This window comes from Pelobates fuscus, chromosome 5, assembly GCF_036172605.1.
Source record: "Pelobates fuscus isolate aPelFus1 chromosome 5, aPelFus1.pri, whole genome shotgun sequence".
In the NCBI taxonomy this organism is placed as follows: domain Eukaryota; kingdom Metazoa; phylum Chordata; class Amphibia; order Anura; family Pelobatidae; genus Pelobates; species Pelobates fuscus.
This window is the reverse complement of record NC_086321.1, coordinates 57,535,033-57,555,266: the sequence shown is the minus strand read 5'-3', so window position 1 is coordinate 57,555,266 and position 20,234 is coordinate 57,535,033. Positions and strand designations below refer to the sequence as shown.

At 38.6% G+C, this 20,234-nt stretch overlaps 1 protein-coding gene across 3 annotated transcripts in view; it reads left to right on the top strand.

Moving 5' to 3' along the window:
* The window catches only part of ARK2C (arkadia (RNF111) C-terminal like ring finger ubiquitin ligase 2C), a 103,297-nt gene that overhangs the window by 71,182 nt on the left and 11,881 nt on the right, over positions 1 to 20,234 (top strand). Inside the window, exons 3-5 of one of the 3 annotated variants that reach the window (XM_063453883.1) lie at positions 1,876 to 1,995; positions 9,362 to 9,491; positions 15,705 to 15,809. In XM_063453883.1, coding sequence (XP_063309953.1) covers positions 1,876 to 1,995; positions 9,362 to 9,491; positions 15,705 to 15,809 — 355 coding nt within the window. The remainder of the gene's footprint in view (positions 1 to 1,875; positions 1,996 to 9,361; positions 9,492 to 15,704; positions 15,810 to 20,234) is intronic. The other 2 variants (XM_063453885.1, XM_063453884.1) reach the window with 2 other exon arrangements.

Here is a 20,234-nt window from a genome sequence, read left to right as displayed (position 1 = left end):
TAAATGTCAGATAAGGTAAATGCATGTAAAATAACACTGCCGTTAATTTGAGAAGGATAAATAAAATTGCCATTACACCTTCCATTGCAAATGCTGGGACAAAGTGGGGCATAGAGAAATTAAATCTCCCCCCTGCTCCCAGCACACTTTCCTCACTTTACAAGACATCTAGGAAAAGGAATTTCACAGACGGCCTCTCCTAATTCACATTATAACAGGTGGCAACGGTCTTGGCTTGCCTCGGTTATCCTTGCCAATGGTATGAATATATCCAGTTGCTATTTTCCATTTTCATATAATGACAACTGTACAGAGACAAGTGGATTTCGTTTGGAGAAACGTTATGACATTAGCTCCACTGAATCATGCTGATGTCAGTAGATCTTGCCAGTTATGGGCTACACAGTATATATATATATATATTAGTCAATAAACATCAATTTGTAGTGAATTGAAGACCAAGTTGCAAAATATAGGCAGTAGCGAATCTGTAACTATAAGTGATTTGTTTTTCAATCTGGCTTTTATTTCTCTGCAACTTGATGTTTCCTGAATAAACCTTAAAGGAACACTAACATTTATTCCTGACCCTATAGTGTTAAAACCACTATCTAGCCCCCCCTTGCCTCCGTAAATATAGTAAAAAATATAGTAAAATCGTACTTTTATTCCAGTCTACTGCTGCTGGCTACTTGGCTGACATCATCAGAAGTGTTGTTCAAAGCCAATCACAATGCTTTCCCACAGGAAAGCATTGGATTGGCTGAGACTGTCAAGGAGGGAGATCAGGGGCAGAGCCAGCAGAAGCCAAACACTGCCCTGGAAAATCAGCATCTCCTCATAGAGATGCATTGAATCAATGCATCTCTATGAGGAAAGTTTAGCTTCTCCATGCAGAGGGTGGAGACACTGAATGGCAGTGTTACACACTGTGCAGCACTTCCACAGGAAGCACCTCTAGTAGTCATCTAAAGAGTGGCCAGTGGAATTATCCATAGGCTGTGAAGACCGTGCTTACTGCAAAAAGCCTGAAGGGAATGATTCCACTCACCAGAACAAATACAATAAGCTGTAATTGTTCTGGTGACTATAGTGTCCCTTTAAAATGTCAGATTTTATATTGCAAGTAATATATGAATCCAAAATTAATTAATTAACAACTAATCTTTTTTTTTTTTTTTGATAACTCAAAGTTTTTCATTAGAGCTGCTATTTACAAATTTTAACCTAGACAAATGTATTGTTAATTGTCTACATGACAGACAGCAAACACTGTGCAAGTTTTCATAACGTGAATTGGTTTCAGTATTGACTTGATTCTGAAACTAGATTAGGGAGGAATTAGTGGGAAGTTATTTATTAGTACAGATGTAAAAATACAGGACTGTGTGGCTACATTAAATTTAGCAGAGTTCCAGGCAACACAGAGCAGTTTTCAGCTTTTCTATTCAATTAGGAGAGTGCACTCAACCAAATTGCTTTCTTTGTGCAATGGAGGTTACTGTGACCCTAGTACCAATTAAACCAACAACAATTTGCATGAAGATAAGAGATGGTCCAGTACTAGTTCAATGACTTGCAAAAGTTTGATGAAGACCATTAAATTATTACTGGACTGTTTCTGTTCTTATTTCTGCTATTTAGAGACAAGCCATCAATTGGTTTTACATATAGCAACTGTGGGCTCGGCTGTAATGCAGTCCTGACAGTCTCTTTAACCTCCTTCTTCTCACTTTGAACTCTTATCTTCTTCTTTTATGTTTTTGCATGCACAAATAAAGTCAAGTCTGGCTTAATACAACATATAGTAACATATAGTATACCTCACATGCCCTTTGATGTCTTCCTAACCAGTGAGTCTGTATTCTCTCACAGGCGGACTCAGGAGCGCATGTCTGTCCATCCTCACCGGTTACGCCCAGGCTTTGACTTCAGCCACCAACTACAAATATCTCAACCATTGGGGCCTAGGTACTTGGCTGAAGGCACAGACTGGTAAGTCTGTAACTTGCATTGGCACTGTGTTTTTAGACATGGGAACATGGGTTGTTTGGGAACCTAGAGTGCTCATCCTTTCCAAACACATCATCATATGAGGGTAGAAAGAGATGGAACGTAGGACCAGATGGGTGGCATTTGGACAGAGAGTGGTTACTTCTATATGAAGAAAAAGTAGAAGGGATGGGCAGGTTCAATGACTGCTCCAGGGCAGCAGTTATAGTACTTCCTTGCAGAATTGACACGCTACATACCTTCAGTAGGACCCATTACAAATCAATGTCTTTACATATGTAATATGCATTTTATTTCAGCATGGAAACAAAGTATTCAATTACAGCTAGAGTGAGGGATCTTGGAATATGATCACATTTCATATAAAGAGGAGCACTCCAGTTTAGGAGGAGCACCCTCCAGTTTAGGAGTAGGCAACATTTGGCACTCCAGGTGTTGTGGACTACATCTCCCATAATGCTCTTAGTCATAATGTTGGCAAATCAGGGAAGCTGAAGCTCTAAAGGGACACTTTAAACACCAATACATTTTTAATACACGTGATGGTTTTGGCCTCATTCATATTCTGTATTTTTGCATGATCATGCCAGAATGACTTAGTATCAAATGTATGCATGTATGTAGCTATGTACAGCTCAGTCATTGGCAGTGCTGAATGCTCTCAACTTTAAAACAACCTGGATTAGAATGAGAGGACTACCAGGGAGAAATATAGTAAGGGTGTGATGGCCTGTTTGTAGTTTCTATGACTGTCTGGAGCCAGGTCCTGGAGCCACAGTTATGAAAGCCACCAGTTTAGCTTCAAAATAAAAACAGATAGTAGAGACATACTTAGATACTTACTATTAAAAGAGATGGAGACAGGGAAGGGGGTTTTATGGATATTCCTGGATATGGATAAGAGAGATCCTCTTTCACCAATTACTCTCTATTCCAGGCATAGGCAACCTTTGGCACTCCAGATGTTTTGGACTACACCCCCCAAGATGCTTTTCCAGCATCATGGGTGTAAAAGCATTATGAGGGATGTAGTGCACAACATCTGGAGTGCCGAAGGTTGCCTATACCTGGTCTATTCATTGCAACTTTGAATTATCACTCATCCTCTAAACAAGGGATTCCTAACAAAGTCATCAAGTACCCCCCAGCAATGCAGGATTTAGGGATTACCCTATTTTGTCTAAAGCGTTCTTTTGGGTTTTTTTTTCTCAAAACATCTTGGAAACAACTGGGTAATCCCTAAATCCTGGACTGTTAGGGGGTACTTGAGGACTAGGTTGGGAATCCCTGCTCTAAACCAGGATACATGTGCAATAGACTGTCTCAACTACTCGATAATGAACTCTGGGTGCCTTGTATGTTAACACAGCTCCAGGAATTTACATAGGGCAGCTATTCACTAAACTCAGTATTGTAGCAAATTGAAATTCATATAGCAAATCTGAGGCTAAACTAGCCAAGCTGTGATTATAGTTGGACTGGAGAATTGTTTATCATCAGCAATTTTAGCATAAAAGTTGTCATTCAAATTTCAATTCCTCGTAATGTAGAATTTCGTGAATATGCCCCCACCAGAGACACTAGTACCCATCAATCATCATCGGGCTAGAGACAGGCCACAGACATATTACATGTATAGGTTACATTGCCTCTGTAAGGACTATTTTAGGTATTTAATATTATAAATAAAATAGTAAGTTAGAAACTCAACATACTAAACATAATGCCTTGTATGTTATCTCACTGCTGAAATAATGTTCTGACTAGCTGTGTGTAAATAAGTGATTTAGTTGTGCTCATAATGTAGAGGAAATGTGTATAAAGATTGAACTGATATATGTGGTGGCATCATTATGTGTCAATATATGCAAATGCATGTTCTGTTAATTTGCTGGTGAGGATATGTAATGAGGTTCCAAAAGGCTTCATAGAAATCATTTCAAAACTTTTCCCATTCTTAGTAAGGCGAATTATAACTTCAGATGGGAAAAAAAAAAAGATACAACTTGTTTTCATTCCAAATAGTTATATTTCTTTATCTACAACAGGAATAAGGAAACATGTGGCCCTTCAGCTGACCTTGGGTAACTGCTCTTGGACCCAATGGGGTCCCAATCTGGTAGCCTTCTAGGTTACTAAGGGATATTAATCCTTCTCTAGTCACAGAGGGGGTCCCAAGCTGGTTACTGAGGGATATTAATCCTTCTCTAGTCACAGAGGGGGTCCCAAGCTGGTAGCCTTCTAGGTTACTGAGGGATACTAATCCTTCTCTAGTCACAGAGGGTGTCCCAAGCTGGTAGCCTTCTAGATTCCTGAGGGATATTAATCATTTTCTAGTCACAGAGGGGGTGCCGAGCTGGTAGCCTTCTAGGTTCCTGAGGTATATTAATCCTTCTCTAGTCACAGAGGGGGTGCCAAGCTGGTAGCCTTCTAGGTTCCTGAGGGATATTAATCCTTCTCTAGCCACAGAGGGGGTTCCAAGCTGGTAGCCTTCTAGGGTACTGAGGGATATTAATCCTTCTCTAGTCACAGAGGGTGTCCCAAGCTGGTAGCCTTCTAGGTTCCTGAGAGATATTAATCCTTCTCTAGTCACAGAGGGGGTTCCAAGCTGGTAGCATTCTAGGTTCCTGAGGGATATTAATCCTTCTCTAGTCACAGAGGCGGTCCCAAGCTAATAGCCTTCTAGGTTACTGAGCAATATTAATCCTTCTCTAGTCACAGAGTGGGTTCCAAGCTGGTAGCCTTCTAGGTTACTAAGGATATTAATCCTTCTCTAGTCACAGAGGGGGTCCCAAGCTGGTAGCCTTCTAGGTTCCTGAGGGATATTAATTCTTCTCTAGTCACAAAGGGGGTCCCAATCTGGTAGCCTTCTAGGTTCCTGAGGGATATTAATCCTTCTCTAGTCACATCACCTGATCTTGAAGAAGACAACATATTACTATTTCACAACATATTAGAAAGGTGGGAGTCAGGTCACACTTCTACCTATGCTCCTTTCTGCAAAATGGCACTGCAGATGTTTGCAAACAATGATCTACCTGCCTACATTTTAGGCAAGCTTTGTTTTGCCAAGGTTAGGCATTGCTGTTCTAGAGGGACCTATTTGCACCATCCCATAGACCATGTAGATCAGGAATATGTTACTTCAGCTGTTGTCAGTTGTATGATTTTTTGTTTGACTTGACAGCTGGAGCCACGGATTAAAGTAGTGTAATTAAACCTTTACAGAGCCCAAGAAGTGCTGGTATTTGAAAGCACATGTGCATACAAACACAGACACATGCGCATACACACATACTTTCCCACAATCAGTGTTCCATGTCTCTTTTGGTATTTTATGTAACATTTGCATCGTACATCTTGTAAAACAGATGGAGCTGCGGATTTAAATTTGATATATGGATGCCATCTGGTATGAATGGTAAAAGAGAAAATCATTGCGCCATTAACACCTTAAGGACCAAACTTCTGGAATAAAAGGGAATCATGACATGTCACACGTCGTGTCCTTAAGGGGTTAAAGTAGCAATTTGTATTTTTCAGCCACAGTTCTTAAAATTCTAGATAGTCATATTCCATAGGCCATATCTGCCCACAGACCAGACCATGTTATAACCTCATAATTCAACAGGGACACATTAGGTGGGTAGGGGGGGGGGGGGGGGGGATAACTACACTAGTGCTACTAGATGATTAAACTGTATTACAAGTCAAGTCCCATGCAACTAGCCAGACTTCACAAATTATTCACCAGTGGAAGCCTGGAGGGTTCATGGCACACTTACAAGGGGTGAATTTCTACTAGATAATGGCTAGTGATGAGTGAGAAGTTTTAAGACCTGTTCATATATATTATATTTTATTTACCTTGAAAAGCAGAAAAATATTCTCTCTTTTAAGATGACCAAGGTAAATTTATACAAATTATAATATACCGATTAGCTCGGTCTAATCATTTATATGAATAATATTAACCTTATTAAATATTTAATTACTTGTGTGAAAAGAACAGCAGAACATGTTTTTAGGTCAGCAGTATGAAAGAGCCAATGCTACCATATTAAGAATGAGAAGTTTGTTTGTTTTTGTTCTGTTTTTTGTTTTTTGCCTTTTTTTTTAAAGGAACATGAGATAAATCATATTTGGGCCTAACCTTTAATTTGTGAATAGTAGAGTGACATTATGGCCTGGCACTTAGAACGGTCCATTGGCAGCTATTTCAGGTTACCTCGCTGTTAATGGACAATTGTAACCACAAAACTATTTTTAATATAATAATCTTATCATCACGTTTTGAAAGGATATAGATTTTTTTTAATGAAGTATATTTAATAAAATGAAAAACACTCATCCCTACCTTAAGTATATGACAAGACCTATCAGCCATATACATGAACCTTGGGTCATTGTTTGAGAATAGACAGTTAGTCTCTATAGTCATCCCTGCTTCTGTGCTGGGAGTGAAGCATGGAAGACCATAGAGACTAACAGTCGGTTTTCAAGCACTGTTTGACCCAAGGTGCATGTGTATGGCTGAAGGACCTTGCTGTTTTTGTTTTTTCATTTTTTTAAAAAACTTGATGAAAGGGTTATTATATGAAAAATAGTTTTCATGTGACAGTTGTTCTTTAACTAAGCACTGCTTGAACTTGTGAACCTCTGTTGCTGATCCCAAAGAAAGCACAAAACCCAGTTTGGAACATCTCATAATTGTACCACAAACAAGGAAAAATACCTTCTTGATTTCAAAATGGCAACCAGGCATCTCCTTTGATCAAAATACTTTTACCTCCTACATTAATCATTGAACACTGTTTTCTTAAAATATCATTCAGACCTTTTTTTACAAAAGAAAATATTTTTTCAAGAAATCTTTAAAATAAGAAAACAAGAAATTTAGGTTTGACATCACATACATGGCTATTATATGAAAATAGAAGGAAACAACTAATTGTATACATAGCTGTTTAGAGAAAGTACAAAAATGTATATTTTACATTACCAATATTTTTTCCTTAGGTCGATTCTTTGCAGCTATATTAGGAAGGTATACAGTATAACACATTATATGATATACCTTTGCTTTCTATGCATCCAAAAGAAACTTTTGTTTATATAGATATTTTCTAATAATGTGCAACACTGTATTAAAAACACAAAAGATCAGATACGTGGATAACATATATATTTGTAAAGTCAACAAAATCAAATATGGACTGCACTTGCAGTAAATCCAGACAATTTTAACGAGGCAGATCCTTAGAAATACTTGGTTTATTTATGCAATACACAACATGGTTGAAGAGAGAACAGTCCTCACATGTCAAAAGGATTCACTAATAAATATGCAAAAGAACATAAAAAAAAAAAACCCACAATACAAATACTGCAAACCAGAGATCCCTACACCTGAAAAGAATGGAAGGAAAAGTAGTAAAGACCTAGAAGGAGACTGGACGCGTTTCGCGTTCAAGACTGACGCTTTATAAACATAAATGGATCAAATAACCCACAGTGAATTTAAAAGGCTTGTGGGAGATTAAACAAAAAAAAACACACATCTCACTCCAATTTATTTGTACAATGTACAAAATGACACCCTTTGGATGCCCTGCTGGATAAGATTATAAAAAACGAATAGACAAAGGGACGCGAAAATAACAACTATATAAAAAATAGCAACTACTTTGATTGCCTTTTTATGACATATGAAAAGATTTCCTTCTTTGCTGCAAAAACATGTTTCTAAATTAATGGACCTATAGTTAGAGGGTTTAATCACAATCTAGATTTCACTTCATTAATTGCACACTCCACAAAACCACAGACCCCTTACTAAACACTTAGGGTGGTATTTGGGCTTCGAATGCCAAGGTCTTACCCAGATATATGACAAATGGGACAAGCAATTAAACATACGCTTGCATAATCTAAACCAGAAATTCCAATGTGAAATAAATAGTACCGACACTTGTTAAAGCCCAATAAGTAAAAGTGGAATGGCCCAAAGGTAATAATAACTAAACATTAATATATCCCTTTTGGAATTTTGAGGAAATCCCATTTAAACCCTCATATATCATGGAAAAAATGTAATAATTGCGATGTAGGTTTATCCTATAGGTCTTAAAACGCATAATGTATTTCCATTTATTATGCTTCCTTATCGTTATGATAGTTCCCAGCCCAGAAAATGATAAATACAATCTAATAATCTAATCGTAATATAATCTGATAATCTAATCATTGTTCCTACCCTACTTCACAACATTCAAAAATGATGATGTAACGAAATGTAAAATCTAATCGGCATATGTCGCCATTCTGTAAAATATACAATGTTTCCATTCATAAACGTTCCATCCATAAATGTAAAACAAGAACAGCCTGGTTCTTGCTCAATTTTAAACCAAATACTGAGATTTCCTTATACCTTTAAAAGGATCTTTATAGAATATAAACTATTTGTAAAGCTTCTGCTTGTGTTTTTTAAATACAGCTTCCCAAAAATGCCAGCAGAATGTAAACACGGGTTTGTATGTGGGCACAGTGCTACATACAGTGAATCCTGTTGCATAGATAAAATGATTCCAAAACGAAACATGTACACACTTAGTATTGGTAGCAAACAGATTGGTAAATGGTGTACATCTGTTATGGTTAACCACAGTACGATGCTATCTGCTTGAGGATGAGATAATATAAAAAATATGTGTGTCCAGCCGTGGTCGCCCAGCTTTTGTTCGGTTACATTTCCCATAATTTTAGATGTTACAGAATAACGCTGAAATGTGAAGTTGACAGTTTTATTACATTTGTTCAATCATTGTTAGCAGGTTAATAAACGTTCACCATGGTCACGTAAAATATTAAGTGCATTATATGTAGAACCCATTGAAACATCAGCATTCCATTACAAAGTTCTTCATCCTTCCGAAGTCTATAAAATGAGAACCATTGATTTGTGTAATAGTACATTTTTTTTTTTACCCCTGGCAGTTGTTTAAAAAAAGAGAAAATATCAATATGTTTTTCCTGGTAAAACAATTTGTTTATTAAAACAACCATAAGCCAGCAATATGTAAATGCTGGCCTGGAGCTGTTAGCAAAATACAAGTCCCTTGAACCCACTTGCTGTGTTTATGGCTGGCAATGTTTTATTACTTTCCTTCTGTTTATGTATTAATGGTAGTTTTCTTAATAATGTGATATTAAAGTTTACTAATGTAACAGTGGGCTATGGTGATACAGCTGGTCACTTCCTATTAGGAACTGCCTCTTCTCTGAGGAAGAGAGACCTGTTCTTAGCAGTAATTCTTAAAATTTTTGCTGTCTTTTCCCATTCCAGGGACCTCAGTGTGGACGCTGGATTGACACACACACAGTTCCAAGTTAGGCCAGTCCATCAGCACTATCAGCATTACTTAGCAAGTCCTCGATTGCACCATTTCCCAAGAAACACATCGTCAACACAGATGGTAAGATTTCATTATTGTAATTTTAATAAAAAATGTTAAAGCACTATCATAACTCTGCACAATAGGCAGAAACAGCATAGAAATATTGCTCGTACATTTTAGGAGCATTGGAATGAAATTACAGGAATAATGTCACTCATAACCGATGAGATGTAGTTGATAATTGCACCGAATGTGGGACTTGTTTAGACCTCAATGTTTCAGAATAATATTCTGTCAAGATCAAATCAGAAATATTAAATAAAGCCTAAACCACACACTTTTAGTGAAGGCTGAAGGCATAAAAAAATGATACTACTATTTAAATGTTTTAAATATCACATAAGTGGGCTATTCTGCATGCAGTGGGGAGTCCAAGAACTGAGCCTTGTGGTACATCAACTGAAAGAGGGATGGGTGATGAGGATACATTGTTGAAAAAGACTATGTAGGAGCACCCAGAAAGGTAGGATGAGAGCCATGAGTGGTCTGGTGATACCAAGTTTTGCCAGAGTAGGGAGATGGGTAAGGTCATCAAATGTATCAAAAGATTTATACCTCAGGCGGAATGGTGCGTACTATATCCTAAACTTGATGATCTACAGCAGGTGACCCTTCTTTTTCCGTTCTTCTTATTATGGCTTCTTTCTTCCTTTTATTTTGCTGATTTATACTTTACTTTCTTGAATATGCTAATTTACTCCTATATAAATATTGCGGTACAGAATTACATATTATTGTGCGATGTTATCCTGATTCAAGGACCTTTTGACCCATCTGTGTATTCCTGTCCATGCTTAAATAAAGTGTTTTTTAAAACAAGCGTATCAAAGTATACTAAAACTAAATGAGAGTTTGGAATGTTATAATTGTTCGAAAAAGTTATCGATAGAGAAGGGGGGCAGTTTCTGCTCAGGGAGCAGGTTGAAAGCTGGATTAGATAGATGAGAGATGAGAATAGGCAAATATGAAGGTGCCTAGTTATTTGTGAGCAACGTGCTCCAAGAGATTGCCAAAATAGAGGAAATAGGATAATGCATAGAAACTGGAAGGAACATCATGTGCAGCACAGTGACAGAAAGACTTGGCTAAAAATTCATACAGAGTGAGTCTAATTTATGGAAACGTGGTATATGGCTCCCGAGTTCAGGAAAGGTTTTATCAAAGGTTAATAGGTAGAGAATGAAGGCATCTTGTGGGACAACTTGGCAGATAAAAGGTATAATGAACAGATAATATTGAGAGCAGAATGAGAAGCCTCAGGCCTGCACTGAAACGCAAAAAGCTTTATCTATTTTATAGTTACTTAAGGTGAAAAGGGAGGGTAAGATCAGATTAAGCTAAGTTGAATCAATGATGACCCTAATTGGTAATTTTGCTATCAGAACCCTGAATGTTATAAGATCAAAATAGCTGTAATAGAAAAATTATTAAAATACCCTTGTTGCTGTGTGTTCCCTGGGTACATACCTATCAGCAAGTGTTGAGTATTTTATGTGATATTTGTTAGCTGACTTATTTTGCATAATTCATGACATATATTCCTAGATAAATATTATAGGAATGTGGTTTGGATAGCTAAAACTTCAGAATTCAGTTTGTATTTATTTGCATATTTTATAAGGAACTCTGGGAGTGTTTTAGGCGTAACTCGAATCTACTGGGCCCCCGGTGCGAAAATTCCACTGGGGCCCCATCCTTTGATGTCTCATTCACACCCCCCCACATCCCCTGTGTCTCATTCCCGCGCTCAGGCCCCCACATTTGTCTCATTCCCTCGACTCCAAAGCCCCTCCATGTGTCTCATTCCCTCTGCCCCTCTATGTGTCCCATTCCCTCTGCCACCTCACCTCCTCCATGTGTCCCATGCCCTCCTCTCCCCTCAGCCCCTCTATGTTTCCCATACTTTCCTCCCTTCCAGCCCCCTCCATGTGACCAATTTCTCCCTCTCCCACTTCCTTCCTATCTCTCCCCCCCTCCAGGAGTCCCATTTCTCACTCTCTCCCCTCCACTTTCTGTGTCAATATGCTCCATTTCTCCCCACTCCTCTCCCTGTGTCCCATTTTTACCTCTCTCCCCTCTCCTCTCCCTGTGTCCCATACCCTTCCACTTTCCCCCTCCTCTCATGTATCCAATTGTTACCTGTCCCCCCACCCCCCTCCAGGTGTCCCATTCCTACCTCTCTCTCTCCCCCACCCCCAGTTTGCATTATGCTTTTTTTGTGTACAATGGGCACTTACCACTTGAATGATGTCTGCAGTGCTCTGGAGCAGCAAGACTCAAGACTCAATGTCTAGTTAAGGATCAAGAAAACTATACAAGTTTTCATCAGATAGATTCTGATTATTCTGCTGCAATTTATTAGCGCTGATCCACCCTGTATAATTTGTCAAGGATCAAGACCTGTTTTTTTATGCCATTAATTTTGTTCTGTAAGGTGGTATAATGCCCTTATTCTGTTTTATATTTCAACCTACTTAATTTATTGTAACCCTGATTTTCTAAGTAAATCATTGATTTCTCATACGTTCTAATCCTTCCAATCCTGTTATTACATTTAATTCTATTTATTTGTGGAAATTTTTACCACAATTGTTTCACTCTGATTTTCTGACAGTGAGATAATGCATTTCACTTGACAAAAACTCCAAAGGCCCCTTCTTTTGTGACTGGAAAAAGTGGACAAAATGTATTAAAGTTTTCAGTCGTATTTTATTTTCATATTATGGGATTGGAGCTAGGCCAGCCAGGAATGTCTCCTTTCATATGTTATTTGAAGTGGAGTGACGCATTTTAGTCATTATTATCAAATGACCAGGTGTACTAACAGAATATTGCACCATCCGCAAATTTGAGCTCTTAATGGATAGAATGTTGACTAATTTGAACATTTTCAGCTATTTCTTAATGGAAGCACTTTGGACAAAAACAAATTAAGATGAAAACCGCCTCATAAATTAATGATATAAATAAATATAATTGTGCTAAAAATCTGTCACGTTAACATACAATATTTAAATAAATCACTTCCACTATCCTCCATTACAGCTGCCTGTGCTCTCTTACAAAATGGTGGTCAGAGCACTTCCTCCCAGCTATTATTGGTAATTGATCCTTTTTTAGCCTCTACCTGTCAGATGTGATTCTTGTAATTTACATTCCTAATTAATGTTAACAACATTTGATGATAACATTGCCGTATATTTTAACACTGCCTTTCGCTGCAAAGTTTACATTACTTTGCTGTTAGTGTATGAAATGTTTTTGAAATTAAAACTGTATGCAAATGCTAATTTGCTAAGCTTTACTGTACACATTTACCTAATTTTATTATGAGATATAGATTTTATTATGAGATATAGAATATGCAATAGATCCCCAAGTAGGAACTGTGCGGGGGGGGGGGGGGGGGGGGGGGGGGGGAGTGAAACAAATTGGCAGGTTGTGACATTGTATCGACCTTTGGCTGGCCAGTCTCTTGTAAGATTAGGTTGCAACACTATTTTTCCTCTGTACATGCTCTTCAACACTTCAGCTAATCTGTTTTTCAAACACCAGGCACTTATTCTTAAGGCAAAATGTAACTGTAGGTCACCTCCAGAAGCATCCGACCTGCGCTAGCTCTTACAGTATTTTCTATCCTAGCAAGTAGTGCACAATTGAAAGTTAAAGAAAACAGTGGTTACCGCAGCTCCTGCAGAGATGCCCTTTATCTGATTTTGCAGAGCACTTTAGACATCTCGTTTTCTTGGGTATTTGCTGCGTATGTGCTTTAGGGCCTTTCACATTGAGCATTCATGTTTTGCTTTGATAGTTATGTTGCTCTCAGCCCCATGTATTGCAATCCGAGAAAATAAACTGTTAACCACTCGAGAGCCTGAGGGTGAGCAACACATTTGTGCCTTGCTTATCGCTTGGCATGTATTTGGTTCCATTTTGTCTTTTTTTTTTTTTTTTTTAATGAAGATTCCAAATCAAGGAACACTGATAACTATATTGCTGCCACAACAACACTGTTAGTATGTAGATGAGAGCCTTTTACATGAGATCACTTTGTCTTCCATAAAAATCACAAGGCTCTTTCAGAGAGACTTTTCAGTTATCTAAAAGGTCATAATGGTGGATTAATGTCTGTATTTGTAACCATGATTTTTTACATGTGCTAACTCTAGGTGTCATAATTTGGGACGAGGTAGGCAACCTTTGAAACTGAGATGTGATGGACTACAACTCCCAAAATGCTCCCACAGCCATAATGCTGGCAAGGCATCAGGGGAGATGCAGTCCACAACATCTAGGGTGCTGAAGGTTGCCAATACCCTGGTATAGGAGGATACATATGTGTTATTATTCTCCCACATCATGGAGAACAGGAGATCCCACAGAAATCACAAAGATCCACTACTGCTACTAGAGCATCAATAGTTTTCTAATAACAAGTGGACTGAAGTGCCTGGAGCGGAAGAGGACCCGTCGGCAGATGATGGCGTTGCCCGCGAGGACAGGTTCAGGTAAGTATAACCTCACCTTTGCCTGCCCCTGGCCGCCCCAGACGGTGACAATGCTGCTTTAAACTCACCTATATCACAAATCAGTAAAGTGAAGGCAAATGCAATCAAAGCTATTTCGAGTTTTCACCATCAATAAGGTTGTATACCAAAAATATATAAACCATCAACCAACAGTGTAATATTATAGGTATAATATAGAACCATACACCCCTACTGGGCACTGTCCTGTATTTATAAATTACTCTATTCTCTCAGCCTCTATTTATTTTATTATTTTTTCTTATGAAGGGTCATAGCACTCCACTCCACTCCAAAGATGGTACAAATGTTGTTTTCTCAATTCAAATATGGTTATCCCAGATACATAAAAATAACTCAAACTCCCACTACTCCTGGGTGGCAGCATAGTACACATCAGCCCCAATACACACAATAAAAACCAAAGAAAAAAAGTGACTTGCACACTATCTCAAATCCCTGTGCATATTTATATAAATGGAGATTTTTGTTCCACTCCAATATCCATTAGAGGTAAGCCCACCTGCCACGTATGGCTATCCCACAGAATGTTTGGCTGACTTTGTTCCCTGATTTTACATGAGATAGCATTCTGTGATAAGAGAACATATGGAATGTAAGACATTTGTTGATTAGTATATTCTATGGTAGCATGAATACACCATGTGGAAGCATATCATCCTCGATGGAAGTGGCAGGCCGTAAGGGATGGATTATTGTATGTGGGATAAGAATGGATTTCAAATCTTTATTTAGATATTTTAAGTGGGATAAATAATTGCTAATGGAAGTGTAATTATGGCAGTTGTAGGACGAATTGTGAATGTTTATGCAAATATTTCAAGTAAGAGTTGAGTTATGACTGGCAAATGTTGAATTGTAACAACTTGACAATATATGATAAGATGAGGTGTGGTGAAGGTGCGTTATGTGATGGGTAAATGTATGGCTAGATGGAGATGAATTGTGGCAAATGGAGTTGAATTACGGCAAGTGAATGAATAGGGCAGGAAGACACTTATGGAAATTGACGGATCAAATGCAGTATTGTACTACCAGTGCGATAAATGAATGTGTTTTGTTCATGATTGTCTTGCAGAGGTTTGTAAACGTAATAGTCAAAGTAATACATTTACTATATCAGGATTATTTACTAAGATGAGAATTCAAAGTGAATTCAAAGAAAATTTCAAATTTGAGGACAAAGTAGCTGAATTTAAAGCATTGCTAAATTAGAGAGTTTTTCCAATTTGGCTAATTTGACTTTAAATTTCAAATTCACTTTGAATTCCTACTTTATAACCCTGCCAGAGTGAATAACAGACTTTCACAGCAATAAAGCTTTCAATCATATGTATCTTAGCTCTCCATAGCTTTAAAACTCACAATAATGTGTTCTCTAAGAAAGTTCCACAGCAACACAACTAACACTGTTAGTTGACCAAACAAAATATAAATATGAGCTGTTATCATTACGTTCAGTACATTATGGTAAATATCATTATGTCTTCCAAAACAGAACACGTACAGTTCTGTGACATTTTATAATTTAGGATTTTATTTCCACCAACGGACAGCAGAGGATATTTGACCCAAACTAACCAATGGTCCATTGAACCCCTTAGACTCTTGGAGTGGACGTGCTCCCTAAATAGGCCACACTGATGATATCTTTATTAACTGTTTCTCTTGTTTGTTTTGAAAGGTTGTCCATGAAATCAGAAATTACCCTTATCCGCAGCTCCACCTTCTTGCCCTCCAGGGTCTCAGTCCGGCGCGACACACGTCTGCTGTGAGGGAAAGCTATGAAGTGAGTAGGAATCTTTCTGCTGCTTCTAATTCTGGCATTTCTAGAATTAAACCATTAAACATTACAGAGTGACAAGGTTCACCCTATTATAGAATCCATTACAACCTAACAGCAATCTGTACTAGTGTCAGTAACTGTATACACTAACAGCAATCTGTACTAGTGTCAGTAACTGTATACACTAACAGCAATCTGTACTAGTGTCAGTAACTGTATACACTAACAGCAGTCTGTACTAGTGTCAGTAACTGTGTACACTAACAGCAATCTGTACTAGTGTCAGTAACTGTATACACTAACAGCAATCTGTACTAGTGTCAGTAACTGTATACACTAACAGCAATCTGTACTAGTGTCAGTAACTGTATACACTAACAGCAATCTGTACTAGTGTCAGTAACTGTATACACTAACAGCAATCTGTACTAGTGTCAGTAATAATATACACTAACAGCAATATGTACTAGTGTCAGTAACTGTATACACTAACAGCAGTCTGTTCTAGTATCAGTAACTGTATACACTAACAGCAATCTGTACTAGTGTCAGTAACTGTATACACTAACAGCAATCTGTACTAGTGTCAGTAACTGTATACACTAACAGCAATCTGTACTAGTGTCAGTAACTGTATACACTAACAGCAATCTGTACTAGTGTCAGTAATAATATACACTAACAGCAATCTGTACTGGTGTCAGTAACTGTATACACTAACAGCAATCTGTACTAGTGTCAGTAACTGTATACACTAACAGCAATCTGTACTGGTGTCAGTAACTGTATACTATAACAGCAATCTGTACTAGTGTCAGTAACGGTATACACTAACAGCAATCTGTACTAGTGTCAGTAACTGTATACACTAACAGCAATCTGTACTAGTGTCAGTAACGGTATACACTAACAGCAGTCTGTACTAGTATCAGTAACTGTATACACCAACAGCAATCTGTACTAGTGTCAGTAACTGTATACACTAACAGCAATCTGTACTAGTGTCAGTAACGGTATACACTAACAGCAATCTGTACTAGTGTCAGTAACTGTATACACTAACAGCAATCTGTACTAGTGTCAGTAATAATATACACTAACAGCAATCTGTACTAGTGTCAGTAACTGTATACACTAACAGCAATCTGTACTAGTGTCAGTAACTGTATACACTAACAGCAATCTGTACTAGTGTCAGTAATAATATACACTAACAGCAATCTGTACTAGTGTCAGTAACTGTATACACTAACAGCAATCTGTACTAGTGTCAGTAACTGTATACACTAACAGCAATCTGTACTAGTGTCAGTAACTGTATACTATAACAGTAAATTCTACCTGTAGAAGTAACTATATACCCTAACAGCAATTTGTTCTAGTTGCCTGACTATCTACACTGACATCAATGTGTACTAGTGACAGCAGCAGTGTACCTAAGCACTGATGATAGTGAATGTTTACCCAAAGTGTGCCTCAACAATGGTGGTAGTAAGTGTGCACCCTACAAGCAAAGTGAACGACTCTCAGTAACTGTATACCCTAACAGTTTGAGTCAGTAACATGATAGCGAATGATAGTGAGTGTGTACTCAAACTGTAAAGTGCACTAGTGGCAGTAACTGGTGTTACTGGTATTATACATAGTGGTAAGTACCAAAACCACTACATTGCGATTTTGGTGCACAGATGCCGCCCCTTATGTCGGATGATGTAAAACATTGTTTCTGAGAATTTTTTTCTGAAAGGCCTTACTGGTTATTAACTAAGGGCGTTATTCACTGAAATGAGAATTCAGTTTGACTACTTTGGCTTAAAATTTGAAATTCACTCTGAATTCACTATGAAATCATACTTTAGTAGATAACGTGCAAGATGCAGGAAGCAGAGGAGAGGAATACCAAATGGAGATAACAGGAACCTGAATGAGGAGAGAACAGTAAAGTAGTGGGAAGAGAGGACTGAGATTAGGATTGGGTGAATGAAATGGTTCTTGGCATTGTTAGTTATGTCACTTAATTTCTACACTAGTTTTGGTACCTATAAACGAAAATGTCCTAAAGAGCTCTCAATACTAGATTGCTAATCTATAAGTAAAATAAATAAATGTTTAACATAAAGAATTAACTGATGGTATTGAGGCGGTAGCAGCAGCAATCGTCCACAACATGTTCCACAGCCAAGTGACTTCCCTACTCTTTGGCAGTATTCCACCGTCTCTTCCCTCTGTGAATGTGGAGACACATTCCATGCTTTATGGTGGGCATTGCTGTCATGCTTTGTCACACCATCAGCAGTGGTCCTCCATGGTACGGCTGTCACAGTTTATGTCACAGCATTAATGCTTCGTTGCGGGACATGCAGCAATTTTATTGTTTAATAAAAAACATAAAAACAAAAAAATTCAAAAGATAACACGTGTTTGAAAAAAACAAAAACGTATGTATACATAAACTACATAAACTTAGTCAGGTGTCTAAAATACATAGAATTCCATAGATCTGACTTCCGACAGATTGATCTTATCTTGTTTATCTTCCTATTGAGCCCATTGTAGAGAAGGGATGCAGGTATGGTATTGTATGTAGTATAGTCACGTATCAAATGGAAGATGGCGGTTAATAAGGTAGGTGTTGAGTTTCTCTTTTATTTGTAAATAGCAACGGAACATTATATCTAAGTCTAAATCTACCCAAAATGAAAATGACACAATGTAACAGTTGCGAAATAACAGACACTATTTTAGCAGACATTAATACATGTTTTCTCTGTATGCTTTATAATTGCATGGTTTAAATTAGAAATTTGAACATAAAGAAATCCATTGCAAGTTGGCAAAACATTATGACAATTATCGCTTCACAACAAGCCGGTAAAAGCTTTCAATGCTGATTCTACATAATTGAAGGGTAGGGCCACGTGTTGACTGGTTTAATTGGTGGCAAATCTTGTCTATTTAAAGATCATCTGTGTTTCAGGTACTACATAAATTACCGTATTTTTTGCTCCATAAGACGCACCTCACCATAAGACGCACCTAGTTTTTAGAGGAAGAAACCCAGAAAACAATATATTCTGAACAAACTGTCCCATAGTGTTTCTTACTATGGGACAGTTTGTTCAGAATATTTTTTTTCTCCCCTGTCCCATAGTGTCCCCCCTCCCATAGTCTTCATCCCCCCTCCCCTCCCCATAGTCTTCATCCCCCTCCCCTCCCCATAGTCTTCATCCCCCCCTCCCCTCCCCTCCCCATAGTCTTCATCCCCCCTCCCCTCCCCTCCCCATAGTCTTCATCCCCCCCTCCCCTCCCCTCCCCTCCCCATAGTCTTCATCCCCCCTCCCCTCCCCTCCCCATAGTCTTCATCCCCCCTCCCCTCCCCATAGTCTTCATCCTCCCTCCCCTCCCCATAGTCTTCATCCCCCCTCCCCTCCCCTCCCCTCCCCATAGTCTTCATCCCCCCTCCCCTCCCCATAGTCTTCTCTCCCATACTGTCCCCCTCCCCTTGTCCCATAATTACTTACCTGTCTTGTAGCGTTTCTCGGCAGCACAGGGCGCACCGCGGTACTGGAACTTGAATTTCATGTTCCGGTTTCCGGCGGGACTGAAAGGAAGTGCGCACACTGAGCTGAGTGCGCACTTCCTTTCAGTCCCGCCGGAAACCGGAACATGAAATTCAAGTTCCAGTACCGCGGTGCGCCCTGTGCTGCCGAGAAATGCTACAAGACAGGTAAGTAAAACTTCATATTCGCTCCATAAGACGCACAGACATTTCCCCTCACTTTTGAGGGGAAAAAAAGTGCGTCTTATGGAGCGAAAAATACGGTATTATAAATCTGTAGGTTAAAGGACCACTAAAGACACACACATAACCTCATCTCAATGAAGAGGTCTGGGCACCGCGGTTCTTTAACCCCTTAAGGACCAAACTTCTGGAATAAAAGGGAATCATGACATGTCACACATGTCATGTGTCCTTAAGGGGTTAATTTAGCATTTTAACCCTTTAACCCCTTAAGGACACAGGACATGTGTGACATGTCATGATTCCCTTTTATTCCAGAAGTTTGGTCCTTAAGGGGTTAAACATAACCATTTAGTAAGTACAGAAATGTTTACATCACAGGGTTAAATATCTTCCTGACATCCATTAGAAACAATTCTGCTGCGAGAACCAAGCCAAACTCGGTTCTCACAGCTACCCTCCATTTGAGTGGAGGAGCACAGTGCTGGCAGCCCATGTGCTTCTCGTCCTAAATAAGGAGCATTGGATTAGACAAAAAAAAGTGTGATGTCATGAGAGGCAGATTGAGCGGCTGCAGGTACCATTTTTCCATGGTTTTTTTTTAAATGTAGATTTGGAGGGGACTAAGAGCTAAAGCAGTGGAGAACAGAACACTACAGCATTACAAGTTGTTATTTCTAACGCTA